The 12,796-nt window shown below is 40.2% G+C and overlaps 1 protein-coding gene across 1 annotated transcript in view; it reads right to left on the bottom strand.

The window, feature by feature from the left end:
* Positions 1–12,796, bottom strand: part of NCKAP5 (NCK associated protein 5) — a 378,197-nt gene that overhangs the window by 331,140 nt on the left and 34,261 nt on the right. Inside the window, exon 3 of the mRNA XM_031056009.1 lies at positions 705–833. Coding sequence (XP_030911869.1) covers positions 705–773 — 69 coding nt within the window. The 5' untranslated portion in view covers positions 774–833. The remainder of the gene's footprint in view (positions 1–704; positions 834–12,796) is intronic.

Below are 12,796 nucleotides of genomic sequence, written 5' to 3'. Positions count from 1 at the left end.
CTTTGCCTGTTTCAGCATTTGCAAATTGTCATGCTAAATACCTGACATGGGCACTTTTATCCTCATACACAACTCTTCCACATCTATGAGCATTTTCTGGCATCTATGAGCATTTTCAGCATACAGCTCTAAAAACTCCTTGTTTGTCTCAGTCATCCTTTGAAAATATTAACTGAAAAATAAATCTAGAATACAATCTCCAATGAATTTAAATCCTAGGTAAAGCAAAAGCAATTGTTTTACAGCATGTGGCATTTATACTTCTCTTTCAGTAGATTGTTTAGAGTAGTTTACAGATTTGCTATGGTGAACACATTTGTGCTGATATCCTGATAAACATTTCTGACAGACGACCTCAGCCACTTACAGCCCTCATATACTAAGAATGGAGCAACACAGGATGATCCCACAGAAGCTGAGTAGTATTTTAATAAAAAATCCATTATAATTGTCTGGATTCCTTCCTTGTGCAAATTCAGTGAAGTCAGAGACATGTTTCTATATGATGACAAGTTTCTACCTAGGATGTCGTAAAATTCCTCCAACACTTTTTGTTGGAGAATCTGAATAATCACAAAATGTTTTGATATTGTGACAAAGAGATAAACACCTTTAAAATATATGTAATTGTGAGTATTGTCTTTTAAAAACTAAATTTTTATGACAAGATACATTCAGTAAATGCAGCAAATATTCATTCTTACCACAAGACTGCTGTCCAGAGAAAGTCTTTTCCCAAATTCCCTTTTCTGTAGCTGTCTTTTTTTCTCCATAGCTGCAGTTATTTGTTTTCCTTTTGATCGACTAAAAATGTCAGACTGCTTTCAACATCACTGGAAGAAAAAAAAATAAAATATTTAAATGCTTATTTCAATATCCTACTAAACTGTTACTGTCTTTCATCATTAACTTTGTAATAACCCAACAGCTAATAACTTTGTATTTCTAGTAGGCTGTGTTCCAGGAATAAATGTTCTGTGCCAAAAAATCTAAACTCTCCAAACAGAAATATTACCAATATGTTTGGGTCGCTTCTCAAAGGCAGAAGGAAAAAAAATCTGCTACAACTGCCTTTAGCATTACACCCATGTTTCCATAGTCTTTTGAACTGGGCAGGGAGCTGAATTTGCAGAGCCAATGAATTACCTGAGGCTGGGCAGGGGGAGGGAAACAGTTTGTTTCACATTAATTGCACTCCTCAGTAAGCCCTGTTTGTTGGCACATCTGTGCTGCTACTGGGATGTACAAATTTTGGACCTAATCCTGAAGAGTTCTAAAAGCTTTCAACTCCCATTATCCTTAACAAGAGACAAATGCCCTCAGCACTTTCCTTACGTTTTTAAGGTCAAAGACTCCGCTGTAGTAATCAGACAGTCCCACTGCCTGTACAGAACAGCCAGGGAATTCAGCCCATAAAGCTACCACAGAGGGAATTAATCTTTCCAGTTTTGTAGAGTTTGGTAATTCCTGGCCAGTGGTTTCTACTAAAGCCAAGCCACAGCTTACAAGTAACAACTACCAGTTCTCTTCCTAAATGTTCTTGTTGCTGTGTGAAAGTTTCAGCTTGTATTTTAAGGTATGTATTTTTTGTGATATAGGAATATGGGCAAAGTTACTGAATTTATTTGGGATTTTTAGAAAGTAGTAGAATGATAACAGAAATCAGATTCTAGCCTAAATTAAGGCAGGCTGATAGAGAACCATGCACAGAAGTTTTCTCTTGCATCTCATGGTGACTGTATTTACTGTATCACATTTGATACAGTAAATACAGTCACCATGACTGAAAAACGAGACTTGGAAAAGAAGATGTGTGTGTTTCTGATCCTTTCTGCTGGTTGTGAGCATCGCCTTGGGTCACACACAGCCAGGTGATGCACAGATACCTCTGCTGCAGGGTAGCACAGCTGGCGTTCCCAAAAGCAGCCTTGCACATGCCCTCCAGACACATTTGCATGCCTGTGGATAGACTCGGCTTCTCACGCACCTGTGAACGATCCCATCTGTCGCAGTGGGGATATCAAGCGGATAAAACCTTCACAGCTCTTCCCTCAAGCTGACCCCAAATGCTCTGCCATGAGGGCACACAGGAGCCTGAACGTGGGCCAAGCACAGGCTGCCTGCAAGGAGAGCAGGATGCCCCAAGCCCAGCTGCTGAAGCCAGCTGGAATCCAGAGCACTCCCAGAGGTGCACTGGGATCATTGGGAATGGAGCGGGCATCACACTGGGACTGCCCTTTTAAAACACTTCCTTTAGCCCTGAGTGCTCCAGCTGGCAAACAATGCCGTGGTGAATCCAGCCCTCTATTGAACAGCACCTGGTGGTTCCTATGCTTCTTTTGTACTTCTGGCTTATGCTCATGCAAGACCAGAATTCAGGCCATTTTCTCCCAAACGGATAGAAGTTAACTACTCTATATATTCATCTAAGGAATACATGCAAAGAGAACATGTGCCTACAACAGTAAGAAAATCTGCTACTTCACCATGCTCATTGCAGCCTTTTGGGGTTTTCTTCAGGTTTACTTACGAGCCCTTGCTTGCTTTTTTTGTAGCTCCAGCCCTAAAATGATACATGCTATTTAATTCAGCTAATAAGGAATCTCAATGGTGTGACATCACATAATTCCTATTGTTTCCTTATTAGCGAGCAAAAGAAACATTGCAACAGATTAAAACAAACACAGCAGCAATATATTACACTGTTTGTGTGATTAGGCTATAAATTAGCAAACGTCCTTATGTAATCATTATATCATTCTCCTGAGCATACATCATGCCTGAAGAGCATGACTTGCACCAAGGGAGACTTTGCTGAGCACAGAACCACTCAGGAATGAGCTAGTGAGAGCTATAGCTGGAGCCAGTAATCCCCATGGAAGGTCAAGGACTTAATATGAGTTAAGTGCCTGAAGTTTCTGTCTGCAGGTATTTAGTGGAGCCACCCCAAATTCTAGTTCAGAAGTAAAAACAGGAAGGATTACAAAAATTATTCCTACAGTTAACAGGTTGCCCTGGGCACTTGAAGTGCTAGTTACTGTAGCCATAACTAGCACAGCACAAGGACATACCCATGTACTGGTGCAGCAGCTCCAGACCTGCTGGCTCCACTGCTTCCCCCACACACACCATGGGAGCTCCCAGCTCTGCACATTACCTTGAGCAGGCTGTCACACATCTATCTCTCTGAAGAGTTAACCACCTAAGGCTACGCACACAAAGTTTTGAATCACAGGTAATTATCAGACAAGATAATACAATACATCACCTGTACCAACATATGTTGATGCCTCAAAGTACCCATCTCAGGAGGCCTTTAAAGAAAAATGATCATCAGAGTGAAGCACTTAGGAAAAACAGAACAAGTTTCCATCTTGGAACGGTCATTTTTGTGCATCATACTGCTTGTCACAAAGAAGAAACGGCCCTCCCAAGTAAATCTCTCCTCCTCTGAGACCAAACAAAAGCCTAACAAAAATTCTAAATGGAGCTAACACGCCCACTGGGAAGCTCAGCAGAAGAGAACAGCTGTCCAGATGCAACAGTCTTGGAATGCCAAAGTGATGAGAACTGGTTTGCCCAAACATCAGAAATACTCTTTTTGTGTTACCAAGAGAACAGACTGTAGAAATTTACCTGCCTTCCCTGAGCAATTTGCTTGTCAATATGTTTGCAGCAAAGACCCCAGTGATCAGCACTCAGACCCTGATGATCCCATTAACTCAGTGGAACTGTGAACGATTGCAAAGTCACGTCTGATTTATGGTGTCTTCACCCTCACTGCACTTAGATGTGTATATTCCTGAACCTTTGGGGGCTCATCTTCCAGTTCTTTGTGCAGCAGGAAGTGTTTCTGCTGTAGGACTCTTCCCTAAGGGGAATTTCATCTATGTTGAGCATATGGGGGCAGGCACTTGGTTCAGAACACTCAGGGATGAAGGCTGCATCCCCAAGAAATGCATGGGGATCAGTCTAAGAGAATGCAGGTCCCAGATGTTTGCCCAGTGTTTGCACTGAGCTCAGGGCTCAAGGTTTTGTATGGACACAGAAAAAACTCTCAGAGGAAGACCCAAGTGTGATCTTGCTTCAACAGGGTATTACCATGACTGCTGAGGAAGCCAGCAAGCCAGAGGCATCAGCTTGATTATATATCCTAAAGTGCAGTATTTTTAGTACTCAGTACAAGAATGTTCATTATTTCAGGAGATGGCTTGAAAAGTATGCCCTGGAGAAATAGTGTGATTAACACAGAAAAGCACTCTCTAGAATCTATGAGAGAAATTTCTTGGATTATAATACCCTCTTCATTTCTAGCAGTAACAAAGGATGATTGATGTATATTGCTTTAGCTGATGAAAATGTACAACATCATATTCCTCGGATAAGCATCCAAGATATTTTCAGGCAGTTTGAAACTGCAGTCAGATTTCAACAGAGTTATGCCAACATATGCCAGCTGGGAACTAGCATGCAGTATATCTGTTTGGTAACTGGAAAGGGACTGTATTTATTTTTCTCTTACAGACATGTATAAATTTAACAGTTAAGACACATGACAAAAATGACGTCTCTGCAAACCAGCACTCTGTTGTTTAAATTCAAGGTAGATACAATGCAGCCTCCCCATTCTTGGCTTTGCACAACTTAATGCTGCCAAAAGGCAAAACATCCCTGGGGCAGCAAGGTATTCCCTCTGAGCAGCCAGCTTGTCTTTCCCAGGTGTTAACAAGAGGAGAGGATTTGTGGTTTGTGGAAATCGAACTGTTGGGTAACAGAATGAGGCCAGAGTTACACAGTGATCACCTTTAAATGCTTTTTCTACTCTGTTAGCCCTGCTTGCTTGACAGCCAGACTTTAAGACTGAGAGAAAACAACCAGAACTGGTATTATCCCTCAGCAAAGAGAGTAATATCACTGGCATAGGTCAGGAAGCAGCAATGAGAAAGTAAAGATTGTCATCGAAGCAAATGTTGGAATGAACAGGTAATCTAAAGGTGAAAGATTTTATATCTCATTACCAATCTGTGGAGTGATTCAGTTTCCTAGTAACTTAATTGAATTGAGTCTGTCATTTTGCAGCTGGGTTTCTTTTGCCAGCTCTGGTGTTAACATCAATGTGCACGCACTGGTGTTTGTTGTGGCCTTTGCAGGGAAGGTATAGTCAGTACAGTTTATAAGGGCCTCCCAGAACTGGAAGGAAAAAAAAAGATTCCAGAATAAGAGTTGATGTTTGTTTAACAGATCAATGTCCAGCTCTATAAAATCACTATATTTATCTTGCTAGGCATAGGCCTGTAAAATATATTAGGTTTATACTAGTGAATTTGATTATTTCTCTTGGTTGTTTTTTGTTTGGTTTTTTATTTTGGAGGGGGGATGTTGGAATTTTTTTTCCTCTAATGGCAGAGTATTCAAACCATTCTGCCTAGTCATTAAAAGGCAACTGTGAACATGGTTTCATTTCCACACCCTTATCTCTCCCCAACGTGGTATTTAGCTTGGTCTCAACTTTAAGTGACAAAGCAGAAAAATAATTCCTAAATTCTCTCTTGAGTTGCTGTTTCAAAGTTCAATTCTTGGGAAATAGAAAACTGCAACAACATCAGCACTTCTGCAACCTGACACTTAGCTAAACGCCTTTTGTTTTGCCCAGTGTATTTCACAGCAGCACTGTGGGCAGGCCCTGCCTAATGCCAAATACTGCCAGGTATTTGCTGAGGCTGGTCAGCAGTTCATTAGCACTAATGTACATGTCATGCACTCACACCCAGTGGATTAGGTTGCTATTTAGATTAACAAGCTGCATTTTTGCAGACAAGGAAGGAGAATGTGCCATGTGCTAGCATTAATGAGTTAATTAAATTAGAAAAATTCCAACGCAGGAAGCTAAAATGCTTAGATGAGTAGAATATTATGGGAATTACAAGACAGCAAACACAGCACTGCTGTACCATTCTGCCTATATACCTAGATATTGACTGGCTTTGGAATGTTGCATTAAAAAATGTGTCAAGTGGTTCTGAAATATCTGGGCAGAATAATATTCTTTTCCAGTTCTTTTTTTTTTTTTCTGTGAAATGATAAATTTTCATACACCTCAAATATCTTACAGTCTCTAAAGCTCTTAAAAAGTTTATTGGAACTGTACAGGCAGTGCCTAGAGTCAACTGTGCCCTGTAAGTTATTTTGTGACCCAAAACACTCCTAAGCCAGTGGTCCTATAGTTCTGACTGGAGACTTTCCAGCAGTCATAGAACCACAGAATGGCTTGGGTTGAAATGGACCTTAAAACTCATCTTTTTCTGACCCCCACACCACTTGTAGGGATGCCACCCAACTAGACCAAGTTGCTTCAAGCCCCATCCAACCTGGCCTCAAACACTGTCAGGGATGAGGCATCCACAACTTATCCACCACCCTCTGAGTAAAGGAATTCTAACACCTAACCCAAATCTCTCTTCTTTTAGTTTGAAAACATTCCCCCTTGTACTACCACTACCTGCCCATCACATACCAGGCCATGACAAAGAAGCCCCCCAAAGAAGTGTGGGAAGGAGCTAGACAAGGAACCTTCTCACCTTTCACCATTCCATGGCAGGGTGTTGGACTAGATGATGTCCTAACTATTCCAAGATTCTTTGATTTTTTGTGATTTTAATGAAGTACAATGACATTGACACATGGCAGTCTACAAAGGGTTGTCTCATTTCAGAGCCAAATGCTGTGGATCTCTCCCACCCTTGTTTTTCCCTCAGAAGGGAATCAGTAGAGCACATAGGAAGGTCTCATGCAATTTTTGACTGGTGATCACTTGCAGCAAAGAAGAGACTCAATAGCATCTTCTAGAAACACAACATTTGAAAGAAAACATGCCAGGTCTAAATTTCGCCATGTTTCAGCCACAGTTTGCAAAACATATTTATCCTTTCTTCATGCAAACTAATCTTCCATTTATTCAGCAAACTAAACAACCAGTAAAGCTTTCTATTGCACTGCTCTGAGGATTTAAACAAGTTAAGATTAAGGGCTTAAATCCAGCAAACCTATCACTGTGCTCAAAATAATACCAGGAATTTCAATACATGAGAAAGTAAAGAATACGGCATTAAAGATGTTATTACTACGACAGCTGTCAAGATGAATTGCATGAGAAGCATTTAAAAGATTTATATCTCAGTATCTCACCAGGTTAATTAAATGGATGCATGCATTCATTTAAGAGGATAAGGTAGGTTGCAGTGACATAAAATGAGAGGGCTCAAGATTATATTCTTTCAGCATTAACAGGAACGGGTTGAACCAATATCATTTCCGTATTCTGTAATAAGCATGATTCATCCATTGCCATTTTCAGCTCTCATTTTCTTTCTGGCAGAAGAAAAAAAGACGATGAACACTTATAGACTAACATAATCAAAGCTTTAACCTTTTCAGTGTTTTCTATTTGGATTGGCTGTCCATTTTTATCATAGGATTTCAGGGCCATGCCTCGGGGAGGAGAGGAATCGCCAGTAAATTACACCAAAGAATGTTGAAAGGTCAAAGGATTACCCTTCCCTGTTTGCTTTTATGAGACATATGAAGCATTCATATCATGCAATAAAATTATCAAGACAAAAATGATGAAAGATAAGCAGATAGAATGCATGGATCTGTAGTCAGGACAGCAGGGGAAGAAAAAGGAGATATTATAGTGTTACCATCAATAAAAACCAGATTATGACAATGGTGTTTCTGTATCCTTAGCTTTTGCACTGAAATCAAATCCTTCAGAACACTGTAAGACCTGTAACCAAGACAGAGATATCCAAGCATGACTGAGGCTATTCAGGCTGAAGGAAACATTAGATCCAAAGCTCCCACTTCCTGGCTCAGCTTCTAACCACCTATTATTATATATTATTTATTACCAAATACTATTATAAAATATGTGAAATAGGTTATTATGTGGTAAACACAGACTCCCTTAGTCACTGAGCTTCTTTCAGCAATGCAAGGATGTTAACCTGCAAAAGGCATGTTCTGAACATATCAGCAGCTGCCTCTGGGGGTTTCAACACACATTTGTCTCCCCTGGGAACCACAGCTGAGCTTAGTCAGAAATAGTCAGTTCCAGCCACCTGCAGAAGCTGAGCTCCAGGACCCGAGGAAATTTCACTGTTACTGTTCACAGACCTACAGGGTAATGTGGTGATTTCAAGGCTCAAAAGCAAATGCCCCATTTATATCTCAATAAAGACTCCTCTGACATCAACTAGATGTAACCTCTAACCTAGTACATCATTAATAAGGTTAGTTATTTCTCATGGTAAAGTGGCTGGTTGGCAGCAGAGACTCAACAAAAATCTCATCAAACATTGAATTACAAATCTTCTTTAGAGACAGTGACATCCAGTTCATCTAATATGTTCCAATACTCAGAAAAATTAAATCCAGCATCTGAATCATTTTGATAGACAACTAAATGGAGAAAAGAATTTAAAACACTTAGTCAAGTTCTCTATGTTTTGCTCAGTTTGATTTTTGTTTTCTTCTCATTTTTCTTTTATTGGTATAAATCAAGGCACTGCTCAAGAAAGTCCAAGAATTTCAGACCTACATCTAAGATCTGTATCAGGGTCTCTGTTGCAAGCAATGGTGGATTGCCAATTCAGTTTTTGAAACTGGAACTAGGAGCTTTTGAAATGTGCCTAAAGATCCCTCCCTCTCTGAGGCAGATGCACTTCAGTCAGCATCTCTTTTGCCTGCCCATCTGTTGTAATCATAGTCCAGAGGGACCACTAAAAATCATCAGTTCATTGTGTGCACTCCACCCCTCCCACCTGCACTGCTAAAAGAGATGATGATGTCTGTGATGGTCACAGTATCCCAAATAAATGCAACTCCTTTTGGTCCTCCTTGCCAGCAGAGATTAAAGGAATAAAAGATCATTTATTTAATGTGGTATTCCAGCTCAGTGGAGATGAAGAATTATTAAATCATCTTAACATAGTGTTCAGACATCTGGTTTTACTCCTCTGAGCACTGGGTAACACTTCAAAATGTTCACATGGCTCAAAGGAAAACTCCCTGTAGAAAGTAACTATTGTAAAAAATGTTTCCTTAGTTACTAGTAACATGTTCAGTATCCAGCTCTGTGCATCCTTAGATAACCAAACTCATTTGCATCAGAGGGAAATGTCAGTGTCTAGGCTGCAGAATTTGCTCCTAATGAATCTGGGGATTTGTGGGTTGTAACACAGTGTCTCACATTTCACCTTGCTGTACAGACACTCCCAGTGGGCCAGGGGCTGTCCTTACATTACAGGCAATAACCTCCTGATGAAGGCATTAGTTCAATAACAGCCCAGAAAAGAAGGTGAATCAAGTTCATAATCCCATTATGTCCTGTGAAAAATAAAGGAACATAAGGTACAGTGAAATACCTGCCATCCCTCTGTGACCTGGGAAGGGGCAGCTGAGAAAGGGCTCCACTCTGGCATTTGCATAATGTGAAAATATCTCCTCCACCCCACCATGACTAAAGTCCACCCTGGGGAAGAACAAGAGGGGAAAGAGCACTGATCTCCTCCAGCCAGACCAGAACTGAGCCCCTGGTTTGAAGGGATGGACTAGCAGGGAGCACAGCAAGAACACACAGCCCTGGCCAGCTGAGCAGGTCCAGGTGCTCCCCACACAGAACACCATGCATATTTCTATCAGAGAAAATTCATGCTTTACTTATTTTCCTGTGCTAATGCCTTCAGAGCTCTGTAAATCTGTGCAGTTAGGACAGCTACAGCTCCTTGGACTCTGCAGTCAACTCTGTTCACTGCTATGGACAAGACACAAGAGACATGGTACCAGAGCAGAATTTGGAGGTGCTACAACTAATCTAGCTCCCATAAGAATGGGCACTGAAATCCTTCAGCTGGTTGCCCACCTCTTCAGCCTTTGCAGAAGTTGAAAGTCTACTCACATTTCAGCTGACCTAACGCCACCTAAGGATGACCTGAAAGAATTCAGCTCCAACTGTCATGCATGCTTCAGCAGTGTCTGTACTTCATGGTCACAGCAGAAAGGTGACAGGGTACAACTCAGCTCTACCACCTTCAGGTTTTTTGTGGGACGTATTCCCTATACACTGATGAGAATATATAAAGAAAAACCCCAGGGAGATATCCTAGCTGATATAAGTTCACTTTATTCTTACACAGCAGAGCATGTAGGACTGTGGGATATCAAGACCATAAAACTGAAAGGAATTGATACACATTGATTAAATCCACCTTCAGCTTATGGCCAAGAAAACTATCATGGAAACATTAAAAGTGAATGATGTTCTGTCTTCATGCATATTTTCTTAATGGTGACAGAACACTGCACAGTGCTGGCATACCAAGCAGCCCTCCACCTCTTATCCCTGCAATTTTAGAATAATCTCATCTCTGTTGCAGAATTCAGCCTGAGCCAAAAGGATAGAGACAAACTTTATGGAATTCATACAATTGCAGCAAAGACGATTAAAGTATTGACTTGGTGGGGAATGAATAACCAGTCCCTTCATAGCAGCTTTAAACAATGACAAAGAGGAGACTAAAACGTCAAGGAATGACCATCCACACAAGTTTGAGGGACATATCCTAACAGTAGGGACAGCGAGAAATTGATTAGGTTTATTGATGGTAGGCTGAAAAGAAATAAAGCAGGGGAAATGATGCTGAGTACCTGAAGAAATCACCTAAAGTGAAATCCAATGTAGAGAATCAAAGGAACGTTTGTCATATGAAAAGATTGGGCAGGATGAAGTACAAAAAAAACCCAAAACACTGAAAGTGAGAATGCTGCCAACCCTGATGAGGATGAAAAGCCTTTCTTCTCAGCATCTCTGTACTTTGCTGCAGTTCATCCACATTAAAGACAATTAAAGGCTTTTGCATTTGAAAAAATGTTACTCCATCCTTCCTCCCCATGCCATCAGCTGCTGGCAGTGCTTATTCCAGTTCCTCAGTGTGAAGACTGTTTGTCACACACTGATTTCTAATTTCTCCATCTGCCAGAAATGTAATAAAAATGTAAATTAAAAAAATAATAATTAATTTCCTACTTAAAAGGTTCATAGCTCATCTATGTTTTATGTCATTCTCTCAGTCTTTAGCTCACCTGTGCTCAATTCTATCAAGTGAAATGTCAGTGCCAATACAGACTGCCATCACAGACAATAATCCAACACTCTGGGATTATGGATACAGTACTATCCAGAAAATATTAGAAAGAAATGAGCTATACTATTAGGATTCCTTAATCTCACTCTCAAGCATCTGTCCATTTTGAATGCAAAATAAAAACAGTCCAACTACAAAAGAAAAAAAAAAACAAAACAAAAGGACACAAACCAAACCAAAACTACTGGCAATTTTTAAGTCAGTTATTCACTAAAATCTGAAAGATGTCTTTGCTTTTAGAAACAACAGTTGGGTTGGTACAGAATTTTTCAACCATTTTTTTTTCTATAGAATTCATGTAACGACTCCAAGTGGATAATTTTTACCTAGATTATTTCTTGGAAGTAATGCTATGCAGATTTAAAGAAAGCCTTTAAGTGTATAGTTTACGCACCTCTCTAGACTTGCAATAACCAAAGTTATTCAATATTACTATTTAGCTCAAAATTCAGCTGAGAAATAAAGAAATAAAGAGAAATAAAGAGTATGGAAAAGTGTTAATACACTTGCATGTTCTAAATGATCCACTGTGAATTTGAAGACTAAATATAACCTTTAAAAGTTTGGGGATTTTTCTACATAAGGTTTATTAATTCAGGGTGGATTGGGAAAAAAACTGTTTGGAGTATAAGCACGGAAGAAAATAATCTGCTTGGTTCATTTCAGGTAAACCCTAAATTTTTGCCCATATTTTGAGTTGGAGATTTAGAAAATTCAGTGACTTCTCCCGTCTCTGCTTCTCCACTGCCCTGTGAAGGTAGAAATATATGTGTCATTTACTGAATAAATCCTCTTTGTCAAAGACTTTAATAGTGAAACTTTCTATTAGTGCTGCTTCTCTGTGTCATTACTTTTCTCTGTCTACCAGATGTGCACATCACTATAAACTCAGAGGAATAATCCTCTCCAAACTCTGCTCTGTGCAGTGGAAGACACTCAGTTTTCATACACATCTTTGCTGTTCTGTCAAAATTAATTTGATGGGAGAAATTCAGCTAGAACTGAATTAAAGCCAACAAAGAAAAGATTCTGCCACCAAAAGCAGCTACACAGGTGAGACAGATATCCTCAACTCCCTTCACAGATTTAAACCCTTCTTCCCTTTAGGGGAAACTAGGAAGCATTAAAGCAGCATTAAAAAAAATAATTAGGGCAGGCCCATATTTTTCTTTAATAGTGGAGGAATTAAGCAGGTTGCTGCAGTCTTTAGTGCTGTTCACCTTTGATTTTCCTTGCTGGCTCACATTAATATTACCTGCAGCTACTGGAGAGAGTAGAAACTCTGAATGGGACTCCAGGAAAGGGAAGAAAAAAGAAGCCAGGTGGGGCCTTCATGGGACTTCTTGCCTAAAGGTGTGCCCTAAACACACAAGTTTCCCATCCTTCCCCCCTTCTTGGATGAGAATCCTGTGAGTTAAATCTCTACCTCTGCTTTTCCTCACAGCTGGCTGAGCCACAACATCCAAGCTGAGTGTGGCAGGAGCTAAAGGGATCTGTCCTCAGCTGGGGCTGGTTAAGCCAGAGACCTCAGGAGGGGTCTCAGTTCTGCTTCCCAGAGTTATAAACTCTTGAACTCTGCATCCAAGCTCAGA

This window comes from Geospiza fortis, unplaced genomic scaffold, assembly GCF_000277835.1.
Source record: "Geospiza fortis unplaced genomic scaffold, GeoFor_1.0 scaffold112, whole genome shotgun sequence".
Taxonomy (NCBI): domain Eukaryota; kingdom Metazoa; phylum Chordata; class Aves; order Passeriformes; family Thraupidae; genus Geospiza; species Geospiza fortis.
The sequence above is the reverse complement of the archived record's forward strand: the minus strand, read 5'-3'. Positions and strand labels throughout refer to the sequence as shown.